Source organism: Morus notabilis, unplaced genomic scaffold (genome assembly GCF_000414095.1).
Source record: "Morus notabilis unplaced genomic scaffold, ASM41409v2 Scaffold69, whole genome shotgun sequence".
Classification (NCBI taxonomy): Eukaryota; Viridiplantae; Streptophyta; class Magnoliopsida; order Rosales; family Moraceae; genus Morus; species Morus notabilis.
Window position 1 is genome coordinate 18,154 of NW_010364208.1, and position 21,501 is coordinate 39,654.

Consider the following 21,501-nt stretch of genomic DNA (forward strand, 5'->3'; position numbering starts at 1 on the left):
GATCATGACACAACTCTACCCTTCACCAAACTTGCAGAATGTCTCAACGTCCCCAATGCTTTTCTGGTCCCATATGAGGTCTAGTATTGAAAACATTGTATGCGTTTGGGCTCGAGTTTAGAGCAATCCCATGCATTCAACCTCTCTTTTTAGTCATTTAGCAATTGTAATTTTAGGGCGTTTCACAGTTAACTAAACACTCGAAAGCTTATCCAAAAACAAAAAAAAAACCCGAAAGCTTGATATAATATAATTTAAGGAAATTACATGGTATCCCACTGATATCCAAGAGTTTTTTACATTTATGCCACTAAACATAATGGTATGTTTTGGTAGGAGGGAAAGTTGGAGGGAGGAAAAGGAATGGAGAGAGAGAGAGGCGGAAGGAGAGCCAAAATTTCTTGTTTGGTTGGAGGGAGAGGGGGAGGGAGAGGAGAGGTGGAGGGAGACTCTCCATCCGGGCTCACTATTTTGCATTCCTCCTCTAATAGAAGGATGCATACAATATTCTCATTAAAGATTAAAAAAGACTATTTTATCCTTAAAAAGTTTAGTACGAACTTAGTTAAAAAGACAAAAAAGTAATTAAACAAATATTCATCATCCATCCTTTTAACTTTTCATCATCTACCAAACAACACAAAGGATTACCATAAGCATCTTCATCCCTCATTTATTCTCCATCCCTCTAACTCTCTCCATCTCTCAGAGTCTAAATCTCAATTATTAGCATAGATCTTAATTAGTTTATATTATTGGGTGACATAAACATAAAAATCTCATCATTTCAACTGCATTTATAGAGTTTCTCCCTAATATTAATTTTTAAAGTGGTTTTATTCACACGCTCCTTTTTACATTCCATACCCTTTTTAAATTAAAATTTATTATCACAAAACTACACTCTTTTATATCAAAATTGTCTTCGCTCTGAAGCCAAATTTAGAGGGCCACCAGAGGAAGGTATGATTCACTCATTTGAGCAACTTTGACTCTTTGAAGCATGAGAGTTTTGTCCTGTAGCAGATAGGAAGGCTTTAGAGCTTGGGCTATGGTTTTTTGGGGCGGGGGCTGCCAAAGGTAAGAGGGAGAGTTATTGGGCTTATTTTTCCATCATCCATTTATTTATGGGAAATTGCAGTGCATAGGCCAACATTTAAAACTTGTGGAAGTAAATAACTTATTTACTGAGTATTAGAAATAAATAGGCCATTTGCAGTTTTAAACCTTTTATCTTCCAATTTTATCCTTTTTATAGGATTTGTTGTTTTTTTTTCTTTTCTTTCTGGAGCCCTCTCTCTACTGACTTCTCTCTCTTTTCTTCTCTCGTCACCAAACAGCTCCCTCTCTTTCTCTCTCTCTTCTGATCTCCCTACTTCTCTCCCACACTCCCTGACTTCTCTCTGTCCCTCCCTAACTTCTCTATCTCTCCTATGGTAAAATCTAAGCTCAGACCTCACCGTCAAGACTCACGACGGTGTAGTCGAGACAATGCGAACCCTTTCCATGATGACGAATTTCATTGATCTGTAGCCAGATCTTTTTGCCTTTAGATCTCTGCCTTCAGTGTTAGTCGGCATCTCATGTACTGTGGTGGCCATGAAGAGAACATAGTGTTTCTAGAATAATTTGAATATATGTATTTTAAGCAATCTGTGCTTAAAAATAATAATAAATTGTTAATCAGAATGTAAATTTGTGTCATTTGGTTTGAATCTCTTAAGGTTATTATTGTTTTGATTAGTTCTATTGGCTATTAATGTTCGGGTTTTGCTTTGTGCTGGGTAAGACAATCTGATTGTCTAGTAGATGTTTGATGAATTGCTTGATTTTATAGCCTGAGTACAATGAACGTAGAGAGAGAAAGATAGAGCGCAAGAAGAGAAAGAATTTTGGTTTTTTCTTAGGTATCATTTTAATTTTTTTACACATGGACACTTTTGTAAATTTAAGTGCTGGTAAATCCAGATGAACAATAAATGGTCTATTTATTAACTATTCCATAACTTTGGATTATTAATTCTTATTACTCTCTTAATTAGGCCTATTTCCCTCCTTCTCCCTTTATTTATTTTAATCTAATTAAACCCCAAGTGTGGTCAAAACTAATAGAGAAATCTTCACAAATACTCTTTAAAGATGTATGAATCTTGTGGAATATCAAATAATTTTGATTATGTTACAGTATTTTTTTCTCATAAAAAATTTAAATTTTAAATGCTAAAATTAAGAATCACTAGTTTAAACGCATGAACCAAATGGGCCCTTAAGTTTTACCCATTATTCTTGACTAATACTTTTTTTAGCCAAATAACTATATCAACAAAAGAGTATTAATTAAGAATAAGAGATAAAAATTTAGACCCATACAATTTTAAGAGTAAGTTTAATAATTTTCTCAATTCTAATCAAAATCACATCAGATTAAAAATATAAAGAGTAAATATTTTTTTATACAAATTTAATGACTGAAAAGTAGAGAACCATCTATAATTTATTTTTTTTAGATCTTACTAAAAAAACTCTTTTTTTAATTTAAATTATCTCATAAAAGTTATGCCCATTTTTTTTTTTAGAAAAAAGAAAAAAAATATTATTAAATTTTTTTAACTATTAATATATTTTTTAATTTTTATGTAATTTTATATAAATTTAATGGATAAAAAACTTAACTCATGACTGATGGAGAATGTTAAAAAAAAAAAAATTTAAAGAATCTAGCCAAAACAAAAAAATAAAAGCAAAAAACAATACAATAACGAAATGATTGCCATTCCTTACTTTTACTTCAGTTTTCTGCCATCCAAAAGGTTGTCCTCCGTCTCTGTAGTAATCTCCCATGGATGATCCCAAACAGACACTGATCTTCACCTACGGCACGCTCAAGCGCGGCTTCCAGAACCACACGCTAATGCACGACTTAATCTCCCACAACGACGCCGTTTTCCTTGGGACCCATCTCACCCTCCAATCCTACCCTCTCGTCTGCGGGCCCCACGGGATTCCCTATCTCATCAACCTTCCTGGGCCGGGCCACCGTATCCGCGGCGAGCTCTACTCCGTTACGGGCCGATGCCTGGCCCGCCTCGACGACCTCGAGGGCATCGCCATCGGCCACTACGAGCGCCTCCCGATTCGTGTCGTCCGGGAGCGGGACGGTGCCGTTTCCGAGGACGACCAAGACGGCGTCGTTTCGGATGCCGAGGCCTACTTCGCGCACCGGAGCTTTGGGGAGGCACTGTGGGAGAGGAACCGGAGGGAGGGTCTAAGCGAGTATTCCGAGACAGAGGGACGGAGGTATGTGAAAAGACAGGATAGGCCTCATCAGGGTCGGGGCATTCTTGAGGATGTTTGGCTTTTTGTGGCTTCTTCACCGTTGGATGTGACGGAGGTATGTGAAAGGACAGGATAGGCCTCACCAAGTTGTTATATTTGCAAAACATAGTAGTTTTCACGCATCATTCCTACTCCAGTTTTAGGTTACAATTGGTTGATGATTGCGGAAAATCGCATTCTTAAGAAAGACGTGTATATGTTTATGTGTGTGCGCCAGCAAAAAATAAAAAAGGAAGTTGCCGAGATTTCTTTTTGTCCAAAAGTTTCTTGAATTAACACTTTGAATGCACACAAGCAAGTGAAGGCAGACATCAACATAGAGAAAATCCTTTCCACTTGTTTAGCTAAATGTGAATATCATTCCACAAAGAAAAAGAGGGCCGAAAGGCCTAAAGCCAACCACAGCACAAAGACAGACAGACAGACAAACTAGGAAGGCCACAACTGAAACCACCCAACAAAGAAAATGTAAACAATCAGTAAGGATTTAGCATTCATAGAAGGATTTAGCAGCATCAGGCCCTTCAACTTTCGAGATCACACAACTCCACCCTTCACCACACTTGCAGAATACTTCTCCTTCTGCCATATCTTCTAGCTCCTTCGGCAGCTTTGCGTCCTTTATCACCGTCCCATCCGCCTCTCTGTGGACCAAGATTACGGATTAGTTGGGTGCTGCTTTTGGAATCCTACATTTGCATACATATATAGAGAATTCCAACGAATTGCAAAATAATTTGCACTTTAGGGGATAATTTATGAAACTGGACTTGTTTAGTATAAGGGAATAATTTACCCACATAACACAAGTGCATTCTCCCCCACATTTGACAAAGGCCTTGCCTGCGTCTGGACCCTCCGTACGAGTGATGACGCAGCTCCACCCTACGCTGCATTTGCAAAATGCCTTTAAGCGGCTTGACTTATTTCCTTGGACCGTCGCAGAGCTGCTCAAGTTGGGAGGCACTAATGTCAGGTTCTTTGAATGAGCTGATGACAATGAATGACTAGCATCAAGATAATATACATCACATTCCAATTAAGTTGGCAAATGGCACTCTTTAATATATATGCCTATCTCGTACGAATTATATTATCAATTAAAAAAAAAAGAATATAAAATCTTCAAGAAAACAAGAAGAGCTATTATGCTAGTACTAGTAATGAATAACCATTAATGTATGAAATCATTGTTTATTTATTTCTTTATACCCAGTGATCTATATTAGTGTGTGAAATTTTTTTTTCTTTTTCCTTTCAAGAGAAAATGAAGTGATGTTATTTTTATGGGATCATGATCCTGGAAATCCTTATGCCTAAATCCAGTCACTTCAAATGTAAGTCTCTAATTGAATACTTTGGTACCATTTAGCCATATATATATATATATATATATATATAGACACGCACACATAGATACTGACGTGCTATGACATATAATATATACACTCTATATATATGTTTATATATATTATCAGTATGTATGTAGTTAATTGGTTCCAATATAGAAAGCGCAGAGGAGGAATGAAACCTGGAAGGTTGCTGGCTGATTTCCTGAGCTTCCATCTCTTTCTGCAACAATTAATTTGTGGATTGCTACAAGTTTGTGTGCTTGTTATGAACCAAGCTGACTAGTTTCTACTTGAATTGGTGATTAGCTCCAAACGAAAAGTCAAAGATGTCCTTCATTATCCAAACCGAAACAGTTTTAGACGAAGGCTAAAGTGGTCTTTAAACCATGCAATTATTCTCCCTGGAAATGTCAATTATTGTGACCAGGGTTAAAATGGCTTTATCGTAGAGGACAAAAGTGGTAAAATCTAGAGAATATATTGTTGAACAAAGCAAAGTAACACCACTATTCAACTACTACCCAGAAAAGCATTTCGACTGATCAAGCTCTTAAATTTTGTCTTCCCAACAAAAGAAAAACTCTTTTATTTGTCCTTACAAGGAGTAATTCTCCTCTTTGTTGTTCATCAAAATGTGGCAGAACAAAAAAAGTGACTAAACCCAAAGGATGTTCTTTAAGAATCTTTGGCAATTCTCTGCGTCCATTTTATACTCGGACATTGCAATGCGTTCCATCGGTTTGAACATTAGGTACTTTCTTCCTTCAACCATTGTTGCATTCCATTAAAAAGTAAATATTATTCGCATTTAATTAACTAAAATGTGTAATAAAATTAGAAAACTTTACCAGGAATCGTATGTTTTTCTTCCTCAGAAATTGAATTCCAAATGTTAGTGGGCTCGAGCCTCCGGCGTTGCATGTTAAACTTTGGTCAATTTGCACAATTTTTGTAGAGGAAAATGGAAAACAGTAATGTTCATAAACAAACTAGTACCTAAATCGCAATGGGGCGGTAATCTTATCGAGCACGCAGAGACTCGAATCCCCCTCAGAAACCGCGCAGGTCGCTACTTGACTAGAAATTTGTTCATGTACGTGTTACAACATGTGATCAAAAGAAAAGAAAAAAAAATATAAGGAAACACCTTGTATTGCTGACAAGGAATCAAAAGACTTGTTTGTCTACTTGTTCTGCACTTTTAAAGTGCATTAATTTTAGTTCGTTTTATAGATTTAAATTTTCAATTCGAGTTAAATATATTATATTTTTTAAGAATTTTTAATTGTAATAAAAAAAGTTAAATGTGATATTTTAAAAAAAAAAATTAGAATTAAAAACTCAAATCGATTAAATAAACGATGGCTTAGTTAACTAGAAAATTTAAAGTTGAATTACTACAGACCAGATACAACCATGACTTAAGCGTAGAGAAAAGATCTTTGTTATACCCCAACCCAAACCATTTTTCATTTGTCATGCCCATCACCTCTGTCTCATCAAGTTATGTAGGTCTAGCAACGTCATTTCAAGCAAACATCTCATCAGCTAGTTCGTACGCTCTTTATCAATTCTTCAGATATGTCCATATCGCATAAAATCTTTGAAATCCGTCGAATATGTGCGTGCTCTGATAGTAATTTCTAACGGTTGTAAAGGTAAAAATTCAGGCTGCTCGGGCCGATTGAAAATTTCAGGCAGACTCGTTGGCCCAATTCAATTTTAAAACTCAAGAGATTTAGGCTCCGTTTACTTCATTGATTCGAGTTTAAAATTTGAGTTGAGATGTGACTTTATGTGAGAGCTTTTTACTGTAGCAAAAAAGTTAGATGTGATTGTTTATAAAAGCTTTTTACTGTAAAAAAACTCGAATTCTAAACTCGAATATACGAAGTGAACAGAGCCTTAGAGTCCGTCTGAAATTTTATAAGGCATATTAAAAAAAACTTTTTAGAAAATGACATTTAGTTTGACTGGATTGGGCCGAACAATCTTTTAAGTTTGAAACTTTGACTCAGTCTAAATTTACTGTAACGGGCCGACTCAAATTTACAGCTCTAAACAGTTGCAATCTCCTATTCAAGCAATTATAACAAATACATCTTACCGTACCACTTTCATTAAAATAACTTTTTGCTACCTCTACGATTGTTGTTAAACCATTCCCAATTAATCAGACAAATGGTTGTTTAAATGTATACAACACTTACAAATCGACATCATTAGTCTAATATAAATAAACTGATCAAAACTAGACATGCACAAAAAGATAATGCAGATGTGTGCATGCAAACTATTATCCATCATTACTTCACATTATCTACAGGATAAGGTACTATCTCGTTCAGGATTGTAAATTATACATTGTAGGAATTATACAATATGTCCTGTCCAACGCACACCGAGAGAACATGGAGAGAAAACCGAAACCTCTACTACAAGCTGGTGCGAGTGGACATGAACAACAAACACACAACATTACAATCTCAGACTATTTAAACGTAATCCAAGATTTGGTGAGCCTTTCAATGATTCGCAAACGGTCTAAAGGTAATGTTACGAATAGATGCAATATGAATAATTATTCATGAACTTGAACGCATGTAGCGTCGTCACTAAAACGTTACTAGCACTTTTTTTTTTGGGTAAGGATCTGGGTTGGGACTTGCCAAAGCTAATCAGTAACGATCGTTGCTGCCTATTTACCTTTAAAAGTTTTGTCGCTGAAGGCTACTTGTAGTGTAATTACGTACAATTTACCACAATGATCATATCTACAATTACTTCCATTAATTTTCTTTGCTAGTAATTATATTACTTCCACTAATTTAGTTTCATTTTAAGCGTTCAGGCATAATCTCTTCAAATTAATTTTGAGAAAATCCTTCATTTGATCAACCGTCTACTTTTTTTTTTTTTTTTTTACATGTCTAATAATACAAAAAAAAAAAAAAAAAGAAAAAAAAAAGAAGAGAATTCGTCATGTCTCTGTTGATCCAAATCACCGATCTAGTGTGAAACTGAAACCCAAAAATTTGCTGAAAACAGGCCCAAAACGTCAGAAACGATCATTTGTAGTGGGAAGAATGGTGTAATCAACCAATAACTCAAGCGTGATGAACAAAAGGAATAACCCACTAGCCGAGCAAAGTGATATGGACTGGTCCCACCTATATGTCCAGCTAGAGAGGACTGATACTAGAGAATGGTCCATTGTATATGCTCTTGCCCTTCCCATGTGAGAGTCCCCACTAACTACTTGCTATAGCTTGCTACCTTTGCATGCTTATTCCAAAATCCCCAACTTGTGACCTTTACAAAGATAAGGCTATTTGGTTCCTTCAATGCAACGAAAAGGGTTTACACATCAATAGGACGAGAACAATGTACATGTACGCATCCCTTTCTTGCATATATATATATATATATATATATATATGTGTGTGTGTGTGTGTGTGTGTGTGTGTGTGTAGAGAGAGACACACACATACACGTACATATGCATGCCAGCTAGAATTTACCCGTCTTCATTGATCCGTTTCACACAATATGTTTGGTAGGTTTGATCGGTGAGAGACAAAAAATAATGTATATACATACATCTATATTATTTTCAAAATTGCTAATTGGCTCTACATTTTTATCTTCGCAATATAATGTGGCTCTGTATGGTGTGCCAACACTACATGACCATTTAGTTTACTGATTCGAGTTTTTAATTTAAGTTGAGATGTAACTTTATGTGAGAGCTTTTTACTGTAGCAAAAAAGTTAAATGTAACTGTTTATGAGAGCTTTTTACTGTAGCAAAATTCAAACTCTAAACTCGAATCGATGAAATGAACGAGGCCATTTATTAATTCATGTGGTCATGGGTCCCATATCTAAGTGATTTTTCAAGAGCCAAACGTGGAGTTTGCCACGTCATGAGGAGCTAAGCGGGGATGATAAATACCAGAACTGGTTAGCTAGAACGTCTCTATTATTTATGATATTAATTTTTGTCTTTCCTTCAATAATATTCCTTTAGAATACTACTATAACTGTAATTAGAGAGACCAAATTAGGCATAACTTTCAAACTTGATAGGACGTATCTAGTGGCCGAATGGTTTATTTACAGTATCAATGCATGCAATCATAGGCTATAAATTCTGATTGAGCGCGAATGCTATATTTTTCTTGACAGGACCAAATAACCACTAAAGAGTAAAGATTGTCCACTATATATATATACTTCTGTTGCTTTAATAAGCAAGAAAGCCCCTCAATTATTCTACCAAAAAAGAAAGCCACTCAATAAGGATCCTTGCAGCCACATACATTATGATGAAGTCCCTTAGTTTGTGGGAAAATGGAAAGAAAGCACATACATTGTTTTTAAAATAAGAACATACAAACCTAAATTTAAACAAAAATGAAAAATAAAAGAGCCGATTATACTGAAACCTCCCGTGTTTTGGCAAAATAACAGTAGCACATTTTGACCGAAACTAATCACGTCAACATCTCTTAAGCTTTCAAAAATATTACACAGACACCCCATTCGTTAGTTGACCGTCAATGTTGACCGTTAAATTCTTAAAAGATATCAAAAATAGCCTCCATATATTAGAAAATGTTTATAAGCTATATATGATACTAAAAATGTTGGTTTTACCCTTGTTTAACACCAAATGAGTTTAATTTATTTTTACACTCTTTAACATTAAATTTTCACTATATTAAATTTTTACTATAATGATAGATTTTTATTTAGTTAAGATTTAGTATTTGTGGATCAATGGATGATATTAAAAGGGTTATATTTGACATTTCCCATCAAAATTTAACAAACTTTAGTATAGGGGTGCTGACATAATTATTTTCAGTGAGGGGGTGTCTATTATTTTAGGAAAACACATGAGATGTCAGTATAATAAACCTAAAATAAAAAAGAAAACAGATTAAAAAAGCAAAACAAATAAAAATAAAACTGTCAAGGAGCGTCTTAGAGAAAATAATAACTACTTTTGTAGCGCTTAGATTGGTTATGATTTCGATTAACCCTAAGTTTATAAGGTTGTTTCTTTCTAAAGTTGTTATCCAACTTTTTCTTTTCTCAATTTTTCATCAAGTTCCGTCATTTTGTCTCAAGAACTTATAGGTACAATCTCCATACCTTCCTAAGCAATTGTTTCATTGTTGATTATTCAAGTTTTTTGAATTTGATTAGAAGGTAACCTATATTTGTTGAGGTATGTGCCCATAAATCAAATAAGATTTAAATACTTTGTTAATTATTAATGAAATAAAGAGTTTTTTTAATATTATTTTGCATGCATGTGATGTTTTATAAATATCTAAAATCCTTAAATTATTTTATATGTAACTTTAAACATTGTATATAAGTGTTATATGCAAAGGATAATTTTTGAAGTAAAATAATCTAAACTTGTTCATAATTATAAATTAAAATTGGGATGTTTAATTTAAAATTACTAGTGTGGTTCATTACATTCTGAATGAAACAATCTTATCCTAGATTATTAATAATGAGATTATTAGAATGAAAGCATTTTATGTAGTATGATTACATAAGACTGGAACGTGATTAATTATGAATCTCTAATAAATTCCGTTATTAGATAGAGCATTCAATATTAATCAATGATGGTCATATATGAATTAATCTTAATTCTGAGTAATTAATAGACTCCTATTTATGCTATTATGTTCTTTGACATATTGAGTAATGACACATATGAATAATGTCAAAGTCTTGGTATATTGAGAGCATAGTAAAATAAATAGCCGAGAATATTAATTTACAAGATGAAATCCATTCTTTCATAATGAAGTGGATGGACGGTTCTCATAAGTGTTAATTCGGAGCTTGAATAATAAGAGCACTCAATTTTATGATTGGATCATAAAATATATTATTCATTAGAGGATCAATGGTACTTATGGAGAAAGATATAATTAAAGAGGTCAACAGAAAATTCTTAGCTTTAATTCTGAACCGTTTATGGAGGATTAATTCATATGTAGTGACTATATCAATGGACAACACAAATTCCATGAACATAATTGTTTTATAATTTTAAGAGTGCAATTCCAAATTTATAGTGGAGTAATTTGGAATTAATAAGTTTGACATATTAATTAAGGTATTAATTAATTGTCAAAATTATTAGAGCTTAAAGTTATAATGTCTATAGTTCCTCTCAACGGCTCGATAAAATTAATGTTAACTATATATATCATATTGGGTTATGATTGTTAATTTAGAATTGAGAATTCTAAATACACATATTAATTAATTCCATTAATTAACATTAAAATTATTTTAAAATTATTTTAAATTAATATGGATGAATCTAATCACTTTTATAGAGAGAGAGAAATTTTTTCTCACTCTCAAATCTCTCCACGTTTTTCATTAAGAGAAAAGTTTTTATTTTTTATTTTTATTTGGCCATAATATTAATAAAAAAAGGGGGGGAAAGGAAACGTGCAACAACACGTTTCCTCACATTGAGGAAAGAAAAAGGAAGAGCACGTAAAAGATTGAGAGAAAGTGGGTGAGAAAATTAGTGTGGTAGTGGGATATTATTTTAAATTTAAATTGTTTAAATTAAATAATTAAAAATCTCTCTATAAAAAATAATAGTACTATTATTTTGAGAGGTGTGTGAGATAAAAACTTTACAAAAAAAAAAAAAAATTATTGAGAGACATCACATACTTTTAAGAAAAGTGAGTGATAACCATAGGTGATCTTCTTATTTATCCATATCATGTGGTGAGAAACTCATTAGAACGCCCACACATCCAAGTTTACGTTGATCGGAGATACATTGAGAAAGAGCCGTGGTGTTCTTAGAATTTAAAACTCAAGACAGTGTTGGAGGAGTTGAAGATTAACATCTTAATCGAACGTCGGTAAAAACTTTTTCTTCTCTTTGATTTCATTGTAGTTAAATAAAAATTAACATGAAATAATGATCGCATTAAATTTTAATTTATATGATTCAATCGATACCACGCTTCCGCACAATCTTTTTTTTTTTTTTAAATCCAGTTTGAGAAACTAACAATATTGTCATCGTATTCTTTACGGTCCAAGAATGTTTCATCATATTCATCTCATGTATAACCTCTCGCTGATAAACTATATCTACATTAAAATGACCAATGAGATTAACCTCCAATGAGATGAATTTGCACGGTTGCTGACTAGGTTATTACTTCTATTACAGATTATGCAGTTTTAAATAATTTATGCTTCGTTTGTTTTGAGGGTTCTGGTCTGGTTCTGGATCATAATTCTTAGTTCTTTACAGTATTTCTTTCTCACAAAAAAATTTAAATTTTAAAAATCAGAATCATAAACTATAGTTCTGAACTCATGAACCAAACGTCACCTTAGTGGATACACGTACGTAATCTTAATGCTATAACAAAACATTAGTGACAAGGTGCTAAGCATTATTCACTAATAGAAAATAAATCTTGCAGTGTATGAGCCATAAATAAGATCATAATAAAATAGTGCTTAGCAGCGGTAGTACCCTGAGCATTTTTCTAAATGACAAAATCAATACCGATGGAGTAGCTAATGGTTATTCTCGCCTAGTTGGCTATTGTGGGGTGCTCAGAACTCATAGAGGATTGGTCAATGGCTGTTTTCCGCGTCATTTAAGGAACCTCACTGCTTTCAAGGCTGAATTAATATTGGCGATCATTAATGTCGTTTCCTATGCAAATTGGTTAATATGCGACTCATCTTAATTATGTGGTTAATAATTTATTGGCCAGCTTTTTTATTTTTATTTTTATGAAGACTGGGATTATTACGCACTCTTTTGCAGTTTTGCACCCTTTCAGGTTTCTTTCGTATTGGTTTTTTAGAAAAAAGGAGTTATTTTAACGAGGTCATTCATAGTCAATTACTGAAAAAAGTATATCTTTATTTGGTTTTTTTTCCCTTGTCCTTTTAGGGCTTCTATTAGTATTTTCTTCTGCCTCGACATTTAGCTTGTTCATCTTCAGGCAGGATTCAATTTTTCTTGTTTGAAATGTCAATCTAATTGTGATGGTTTTTTTTTTTCTTTTTTTTTAATTCTCCAATGCTTGTTATCCCTTCTGAGTGTGAGAGAGAGATAGAGAGAGAGAGAGAGAGAGAGAGAGAGAGCATATCATTTAGTATGTGAGATCTAACGGAGAGCATATGATTCAGTGTGTAAGATCGAGAGAGAGCATATTATTTTAGTGTGTAAAATCGAACAGTTAGATTTGTAGAAAGCGCTAAATCCTTTGTTGATTAGGTCTTGGTGAGGAGGCCGGTGCATGAAGAGCAAATCCTGGTACAGAAGCAGCTTCTAGAGCATCCATCTTTGTAGGGCCCACCAAATCGAGAAAGTTTTCCTTGTTTCTTGCCTCGAGCACATTATATACAATCAAAACATAACTGCTACATGATTATTTTTACTATTACACGTGCAATGTCTACTCCACTACATACTGTTATTATTTCAGTGCTTCGTTGGACAGCCCCATTAATGCTTAATTTCAAAACCTTAAAACTTAGCACATCAGATAATATATTAAAGTAAATCTAGAAGCCTTGAGCAAAAAGAAAAAGTAAATCTATAGAAGCATTTCAGGAAAGGCAACCACAAGACAAGTTCGAAAACACGTGCTATATATACCCCATCAGAATAAAAAAAAAAAAAAAAAAAAAAAAAAGTGCAGAAGAAGAAGTGGACTAAGAGAAATATATATATTGATGACGATACTTACATACATATACATACCTACATACATACATATATATATATGTGTGTGTGTGTGTGTGTGAGACTTAAGGAGAAAATAACTGGTTGCAAATGTTTTTTGTTGGTGATATAGTGCCGTGAATTTTAATTTTTTAGTTTCTGTTTTTTTTTTTTTTTTTGTGTGACTAAAAGTAAGTAATAGACTCCATATATATATATATATATATATATATGTGTGTGTGTGTGTTATAGAAAAAAAGGACTCCATAATACATATATATGTATTTATATTCATATATATAAAAGGATGCGTAGAGTCAAATTTGGAGGACAAGTTTCTTCTTATTTCATTGCGATATACATCATTCCATTTTGAAAGAGATTTTAGTGGGTTGATATAAATGGATCACGAAATCGAATTAAGACCAAAGAATTTGAATTTTAGTGGAACGATGATTTACAAACACTAATCCCAACTCGTCATTGTCTAAGCAATGATTTACTAAGAAACCTATGTAGCCACTGCCCACTAATTCCTCCAAAAAAAAAAAAAAAAAACTATGAAACAAAACATAGAGTAACCAATTATTGTTTTTCTGTTTAGATATATTACCAATATTCTCACTAACTGGCGCATGCACTATCTGTCTCCATGACGATGGTAATAATCTCTAACGTTAAAATTTCTTTTTCTGTCGTGAATGATATTAAACTAAAGTGAACAAGCAAACAATTAGCCGCTTGACTTTGGCCACCTTTAACTTATTGGATGTGATTTTTAGTATCAATAATATTATGTTGTTAATTAATCATATAAGCAGTCAGAAGATATAACAAAATTGAATCTTTTACAGCTAGTACTTAACGATCCCCTTTCACCCGTCAATGTCCAACTTAGGACAAACTTGAGAGTAATTATAGGACCCTGATCATTGAAGACCTACTATATATATATATATAACATTAAAAGGCTTATACTATCAAAGTAGTCGGTCAACATTAAGTTTCCTATTTTAGAATATTTTAAGCTATAAGGGGATGGGTATTATCAATAGGTGCATAGATAGCATAGAAAAGTAGGAGGATGAGAATATCATTGATATATGGAAAATGATATGTGTAAACCATTATTATGGAAAGCTCAATAGTGTTTGTGAGTCTTAGGAAAAATGCTTAGACCACCGGTACTATTAAACACTATATTATAAATAGAATTTGAGTCTCATTTGTGGACTTCATGTTGTGAACTCACCTTATGAATTGGCCAAAAAGAAGTAATCCACTTAAACGATTTGTGCATGGTTTCATTTATACGATATATGGAAGACGGAAAAAGCACTTAAGTGTGTATTTCTCTAAGTTGATCGTATTACTTGTATGGACCGAATTTTTCGTGGGACATAGAATATCGTTCGGAACTCTTCTTCTGCATTATGGGATTTAACCACTTTGGGTTCAGTGGAAGCACTATTGAACTCTCGAGAAATTATTCAGTACACTCGAATGTAACACGTCATATTACTTATATAATACACCCGTTAAATAAGATTATACCATTTAGACATTTTGTCTATATTAGTTTCACTTTTATTTTTCTCTTTCTTAATAGATATTTACATTGAATACCTATTAGTAAAGAGAAAAATAAAAGTAAAAAGCTGCATAGATAAAATGTCTAAATGATACAATCTCATTAGACGGATTTATATGACGTGGTACACCTGGTGTACTAAATAATTCCTCTTGAACTCCCCGTAGCATTCCTATATATAGCCACTTTCTCATGTATTCTGATGCATTGCTCCAATGGCTAGACACAGGCTTCTTAGTTGTGCTTTCCTTGTCTTGCTATGCATAGGCATTTGCTCTGCAACCAGAGCTTTACTTAATTATGAAAAAGAAACAGTCCATTCTCCAGTAATCGGACATGCTATAGGCGACCGTGTTACTGCTGGAGGAGGTGGTTCTGGGGGTGGCGGTGGATATGGAGCTATAGGAGAAGATGGTGCTACCGGATATGGCAGCGGCGGTGGTCATGGAGAAGGTGGTGATGCCGGATATGGAGCCGCCGGTGGACATGGTGGTGGTGGAGGTGGCGGCAGTGGCGGAGGTGGCGGTGGCGCCTCTGCTTATGGTGATGCTGGAGGGGCTGGTTATGGAAGTGGCGGAGGAGGAGGGGCCGGGTATGGTGGTGGAGGAGAACATGGCGCGGGGTACGGTGGAAGTGGTGGTGGCGGCCAGGGTGGTGGGGGTGGCTCTGGATATGGAGGAGACCATGGTGCGGGTTATGGAGGTGGTGAAGGAGGCAGTTCAGGTGGTGGTTATGGTGATGGTGGAGGTGGCGGAGGTCACGGTGGTGGCGGTGGAGGAGGTTCTGGTGCAGGGGGAGCTCATGGAGGTGGATATGGAAAAGGTGGGGGAGAAGGTGGAGGTTCAGGCGGAGGAGCTGGTGGAGCTGGCGGTGGAGGTGGCGGAGGCCACGGTGGTGGCGGGGGAGGAGGTTCTGGTGATGGGGGAGCTCATGGAGGGGGATATGGAAAAGGTGGGGGAGAAGGTGGAGGTTCAGGCGGAGGAGCTGGTGGAGCTGGCGGTGGAGGTGGCGGAGGCCACGGTGGTGGCGGGGGAGGAGGTTCTGGTGATGGGGGAGCTCATGGAGGGGGATATGGAAAAGGTGGGGGAGAAGGTGGAGGTTCAGGCGGAGGAGCTGGTGGAGCTGGCGGTGGAGGTGGCGGAGGCCACGGTGGTGGCGGGGGAGGAGGTTCTGGTGATGGGGGAGCTCATGGAGGGGGATATGGAAAAGGTGGGGGAGAAGGTGGAGGTTCAGGCGGAGGAGCTGGTGGAGCTGGCGGTGGAGGTGGCGGAGGCCACGGTGGTGGCGGGGGAGGAGGTTCTGGTGATGGGGGAGCTCATGGAGGGGGATATGGAAAAGGTGGGGGAGAAGGTGGAGGTTCAGGCGGAGGAGCTGGTGGAGCTGGCGGTGGAGGTGGCGGAGGCCACGGTGGTGGCGGGGGAGGAGGTTCTGGTGATGGGGGAGCTCATGGAGGGGGATATGGAAAAGGTGGGGGAGAAGGTGGAGGTTCAGGCGGAGGAGCTGGTGGAGCTGGCGGTGGAGGTGGTGGAGGCCACGGTGGTGGCGGTGGAGGAGGTTTTGGTGCTGGGGGAGCTCATGGAGGTGGATATGGAAGTGGTGGAGGAGAAGGTGAGGGTTACGGTGGAGGAGCTAGTGGTTATGGTGGTGGCAGTGGTGGTGGCCATGGTGGCGGCCACGGTGGCTATGCTCCTTGAAAATAATACTTATGCATTTAACAGCTTAAATGAAATATTAATACCCCTTCTTACTCATGTTAAAGTTGAGAAAAAATAAGAGTAATAACCAATATGAGTGAGAGGAGATCTTTAATTAATAAACATATATACAATTACTGCCAATTCTATGCTCCAAAAAGTTTTAATCTCCTTAAACTATATGACGGTGAAATATTCTTCTTATGTTTGTTGTGTTATATATCTTAATCACTTATCTAAATTCGAAAAGTCTTCTAAATAGAACGCCATAATCCATATGCATGACTATAGTACACTTCTTATTTATTTGTACGATTGGCCGTGATAGGTTGGCAGCAATATAACAGGACCGAAACATTATTAGTTCATGTTTTTAACTAATAGGCTGTGCCAAGGATGTTTTTTCCTTTCGCATTATTTAATTAAAAATGCTTTTAACTAATAGACCACGCGACGAATTAGTCTTATATCAGAACACGTTAAATTGCTAGATCTATTTCAAACCGTTAACCATTCAGCTTAAAACTACGATTAATCTGGCAAATTAATTGTCTACACAACATTTGGACTGATCCCATATCAACATTTTTCAAGTAATTAAATTAACTACTGTCAAATTCTTCTAAAATTAGACAAATATAAATATTGTTTTGAGGCAGAACAATTTTTTAATAAGATTCATGACTTTAATTGTATCATGTCAAAAAATAATTATATCTCGTCAAATAGATACAGATATCGATGCATAGCCTAGGAACTACATAATCCTGATTTGACGAGCGGGAATATATGTGCTCACTGTGTCTGCATGAAATATGCTCCTACTGTTCCACTGCTTTGCTTTTAGCCAATAAGATTAAAGTAGAAAACCATCAAAAAATAAATCATTGTTTTAATGCATCTAAAAATAAAACCATTACCTTAGTCATTAAATAGGATAGCGTAAAATTAAATCTCATAAACTACTTTGATTCTAAAATTCAACCATTTGTGTTTTTCAAACTGAATAATAAGAAAAATAAAATAACTGAACTTTTTTTTTAATATTCAGAATCGCTATTATTAGACATTTTGGACTCATTGCTTAGCCAGTCTAATCAGTTTACACACTTATATATTCAAGACCAAGCTAATGTGAAGGGCATGAAAGGTAATCTATATGATGGAACACGTTTTCCTCTTAATTCATTGTCCATTTATACAATATGGAATTAAAATTTCTGTAATTTCTCAAGTGCACTTATTAATTGATTGGCATTGTTATTGTTGTTATTGCTATTACTGTAATATAATATTGTTATTATAGTATCATCATTAATTATAACTATACACTATTTTTTCTTATATGTATATATATATATATATAGGCAAGATTAATAAGGCCTCTTCATGATTTGGTATATGAGTAGATCCTTTTGAATTGGTCGGTGCTCTTCTTCAAAATTAAGGACCGATTTTAGCTCTTTTATATTATATTATCTTTCATCGCTCCTTCGGAATTATGCATATATTTGAACAATTTTGCTACTTTGTTATCTATTTATTTATAATAATTGACATCATTGCATGGGACGAGAGGTAAAACTCATATATAAGTCAGTTAGGATGTCATTTGGTTTTTTCTTTTTCTTTTTTGTTTTTTAATATATGTCATTTGATTTCTTGATAAATGAGGGCGCTCATTTCGTTAAAAAGAAAGAAAAACACTTTATTTTGTTAAAAGAAATTTTTCATAAAACAGTAACCCTGGATATCTTTCAAATAATTAATATTTTTATCCTATTTCTTAACTACGTAATTAAAATGTTCATTCTAATGATCATTAAGCTAGCTCGTATGTTTCTGTATTGCGATTAGCACTTCACTAATCAATTAATTACACTCACTATATAATGGAATGCATCAATGATATCATTATAACTAATTTCCCAATCATGATAAGTGGATGGTGACTTGGTCACATTTAGAGGAGTGTATATTGAGGGTCTAGTTATCATAAACCATGCACATATATGGTATATGTATATGACCTATATATATATATATATGCATGTATATCTCTCAAGACTCGAAGATATCAGTTCGTCAACTACAGCTCTTAATTGCGATCACACGTCCTTTCAAGATAAATAGCACGAGCATCTCATTCGTTTTATGTAGCCCTAGCTAGACCATATAAATATAAAATAAAATTTGGTAGATAGCACTATGTATTGAAACATTGAAATAGAAAAGAGTTTTTTTTTTTTTTTTCATTTTTATACCTTGGACTTTAAGATTATCAAACAATTGTACCTTATGTTTTTTATTGAATCACATTTATACCTTCATATTAGATTTATGCTGATCAAATTCTCATCTTTTTTTTTCGGTCAATAATCAATTTTTATCATGAAAAAAAAATCCTAAACAGCCTTAAAGGAAATAAGAATAAGAATAAGAAAAAACAAAAAATTCAAAAATATGATATCCATAGTCAAGAAAAACTTTTTACTAAAGAAAAAGTATGAATTTAATGTTAATTTGAAATGTGAAAGTATTCATTTGATACGTACTGTGCAAAATACAAAATATGAATTTTTTGATAACTTCATACTGATTGGAAAAAAAAAAAAACAATTAAAAAAACCGATTGAAGAACATGCATTCATGTAATAAGACTAAGGGTATTTTGCACATTTGCCCCCTGAACTTATATGATTTTATCAATTTGCTCTTTGAATTTTTAATTTTAACAAGTTGTTCTCTCAACTTGTAAACTTATTACAATATGCCCCATTTTTACAATGATTGTATTAAATTAGTGTTGAAAAAGCACGTTCGATGAAAATTTTCAACATCCCAATTAAAAAAACAATCTAAAAAAAAAAAAGAAATCCGATTGAAGAACATGCATTCATATAATAAGACTAAGAGCATTTTGCACATTTGCCCCCTAAACTTATATGATTTTAGATCATTTCTTCAAGTTGTAAACTTATTGTAATATGTCACATTTTAACAATGATTGTATTAAATTAGTGTTAAAAAAGCATGTTCGATGAAATTAAATGAATACTTTCAAGCCACTATAATAAAATTTAGTAAAATGGAGCACATTACAACATTTTTACTAGTTTGGGGGTTGATTGCTAAAATTAAAAATTTAAAGAACACTTTATCAAGCCACTATAAGTTAGGGGGCAATTGTGTTAAAAACCCTAGGACTAAATACAAGTGTCTCGTGTGGAAGCAATACGGTGAGACGGCAGGCGCCAAATCCTTTTGCAAGTACTAAAGGAATAATATATATATATATATAGATATATATATATAAGTAAGTTCGGCTTTATTACACATATAAAACTCTGCAAAAATGGGTATTTGCGGCAGATGAGGAGGACAGCATAAACTCACTAAATAATAATAGCGTAGTACGCATGAGTGAGTTGTGTGAGTGCAGTACTAATTTGTGTCTGCGTATTGGAGCACTGATAACCTGTGAGCACCCACACCTTCCCTTTTGCATGCGCTTTAGCCACTCTCCAACCATTGGACGCGGCTTTGGGCACTCTATAAATAGCTGCCGTTTTCTGCATTCTATGGACATAAGCTAATTAAACAATCTCCCATGGCCATGGCTATGCATAGAATTTCTAGTGTTGTTTTCTTTGTATTGTTGGGTTTAGCCATTTCTACTTCTGCGTCAAGAGTTCTCTTCACTACTGAAGAGTCTCTTGACGGTGCTCTAACAGCTAGCTATGGTGTAACTGAGCATGGCGTAGGCCACGGTTATGTTACTGCCACTGTTGGTGCTGGCGCTGGCTATGGAAGTGGGGCTGGTCGAGGAGAAGGAGGCGGTGAGGGTTACGGAGCTGCTGGAGGACATGGAGGCGGTGGCGGTGGCGGCAGTGGAGGCGGCGCTGGCGGTGGTGCTGGTGGCGCCGGGTATGGAAGTGGGGGTGGAGAAGGAAGTGGTGCAGGGTATGGCGGCAGCGGAGAATATGGAGCTGGACATGGCGGCGGTGGAGGGGGAGGAAGTGGTGGTGGCGGCGGCGGCAGTGGTGCCGGAGGAAACCACGGTGGTAGTTATGGGGGTGGTGAAGGAGGTGGTTCTGGTGGCGGATATGGAGCGGGAGGAGCCGCCGGCCACGGAGGAGGGGGCGGCGGGGGGGGGGGGGGGGGGGGGGGGGTGGTGGAGGAGGAGGTGGAGCCGGTGCTGGAGGAGGTGGTTATGGTGGTGGTGAGGGTTCTGGTTCCGGTGGTGGGTATGGAGCTGGAGGAGCTGCTGGCCATGGAGGAGGTGGTGGTGGTGGAAGCGGCGGTGGCGGCGGAGGGGGAGCAGGCTCGGGTGCTGGAGGTGCGCATGGAGGTGGTTATGGCGGTGGTGAAGGAGCTGGCTCGGGCTATGGTGGCGGAACTGGCGGCCACGGCGGGGGCGGGGGCGGTTCAGGTGGTGGTGGTGGCGGGGGTTATGCGCCTTGAAGTGTGGCAGTTGCTCCCTTGTTTGATGATCAACGTCTCTACAAGGGCAACCTCTTCTTACCTAAATTATCTCCCAAAATAATTTATATTCATTTTGGTAAGAAGATATATTCACGTTTAGTTTGGATATGTCATGTGCTGTTCAAATAAAGAAAGGAAAGTAATGCAAAGAATGGATGTTCCACAACGTAAGTTTGTATCAATTTAACATGTGTGCAAGTGTCCTTAATTTCCGTGTAATTTACTTTTTCAATATTTTAATATACAGATTAAAGACTCTGTGCTCTACTTAGTTAACGTAGTG

At 35.8% G+C, this 21,501-nt stretch overlaps 3 protein-coding genes across 4 annotated transcripts; 2 read left to right on the forward strand and 1 right to left on the reverse strand.

Annotated features, from left to right (window-relative positions):
- The first annotated feature begins 2,779 nt into the window (after positions 1 to 2,779).
- LOC21406014 (putative gamma-glutamylcyclotransferase At3g02910) lies at positions 2,780 to 3,581 on the forward strand. Its single transcript, XM_010105992.2, has one exon. It carries the CDS (start codon positions 2,840 to 2,842, stop codon positions 3,410 to 3,412), a length of 573 nt encoding a protein of 190 aa, XP_010104294.1. The 5' UTR covers positions 2,780 to 2,839; the 3' UTR covers positions 3,413 to 3,581.
- A 91-nt stretch (positions 3,582 to 3,672) lies between these two features.
- Positions 3,673 to 4,945, reverse strand: LOC21406015. 2 transcript variants are annotated; one of them, XM_024170754.1, is made up of 3 exons: positions 4,868 to 4,945; positions 4,137 to 4,283; positions 3,673 to 3,980 (listed from the first exon to the last, which is right to left on the reverse strand). In XM_024170754.1, exons 1-3 carry the CDS (start codon positions 4,900 to 4,902, stop codon positions 3,824 to 3,826), a joined length of 339 nt encoding a protein of 112 aa, XP_024026522.1. In that variant the 5' UTR covers positions 4,903 to 4,945; the 3' UTR covers positions 3,673 to 3,823. The 2 variants fall into 2 exon arrangements, with proteins under 2 accessions (XP_024026522.1, XP_024026523.1); XM_024170755.1 differs by having other exon boundaries at positions 4,133 to 4,283.
- Positions 4,946 to 20,343: 15,398 nt separating this feature from the next.
- LOC21406016 (glycine-rich protein DOT1) lies at positions 20,344 to 21,279 on the forward strand. Its single transcript, XM_010105994.2, has one exon. The coding sequence runs from the start codon at positions 20,344 to 20,346 to the stop codon at positions 21,277 to 21,279; it is 936 nt and encodes a 311-aa protein (XP_010104296.2).
- The last annotated feature ends 222 nt before the right edge of the window (positions 21,280 to 21,501 follow it).

What these genes read in the sequence shown, in the direction of transcription:
- LOC21406014 (XM_010105992.2), top strand. Translation starts at nt 2,840, where the DNA reads ATGGATGATCCCAAACAGACACTGATCTTCACCTACGGCACGCTCAAG.
- LOC21406015 (XM_024170754.1), bottom strand. Translation starts at nt 4,902, where the DNA reads ATGGAAGCTCAGGAAATCAGCCAGCAACCTTCCAG. An exon ending in ATCAGCCAGCAACCTTCCAG is followed by an intron (nt 4,284 to 4,867) that starts GTTTCATTCCTC and finishes CAACTTGAGCAG; the next exon opens with CTCTGCGACGGTCCAAGGAA. An exon ending in GGAGAATGCACTTGTGTTAT is followed by an intron (nt 3,981 to 4,136) that starts GTGGGTAAATTA and finishes CTTGGTCCACAG; the next exon opens with AGAGGCGGATGGGACGGTGA.
- LOC21406016 (XM_010105994.2), top strand. Translation starts at nt 20,344, where the DNA reads ATGGCCATGGCTATGCATAGAATTTCTAGTGTTGTTTTCTTTGTATTG.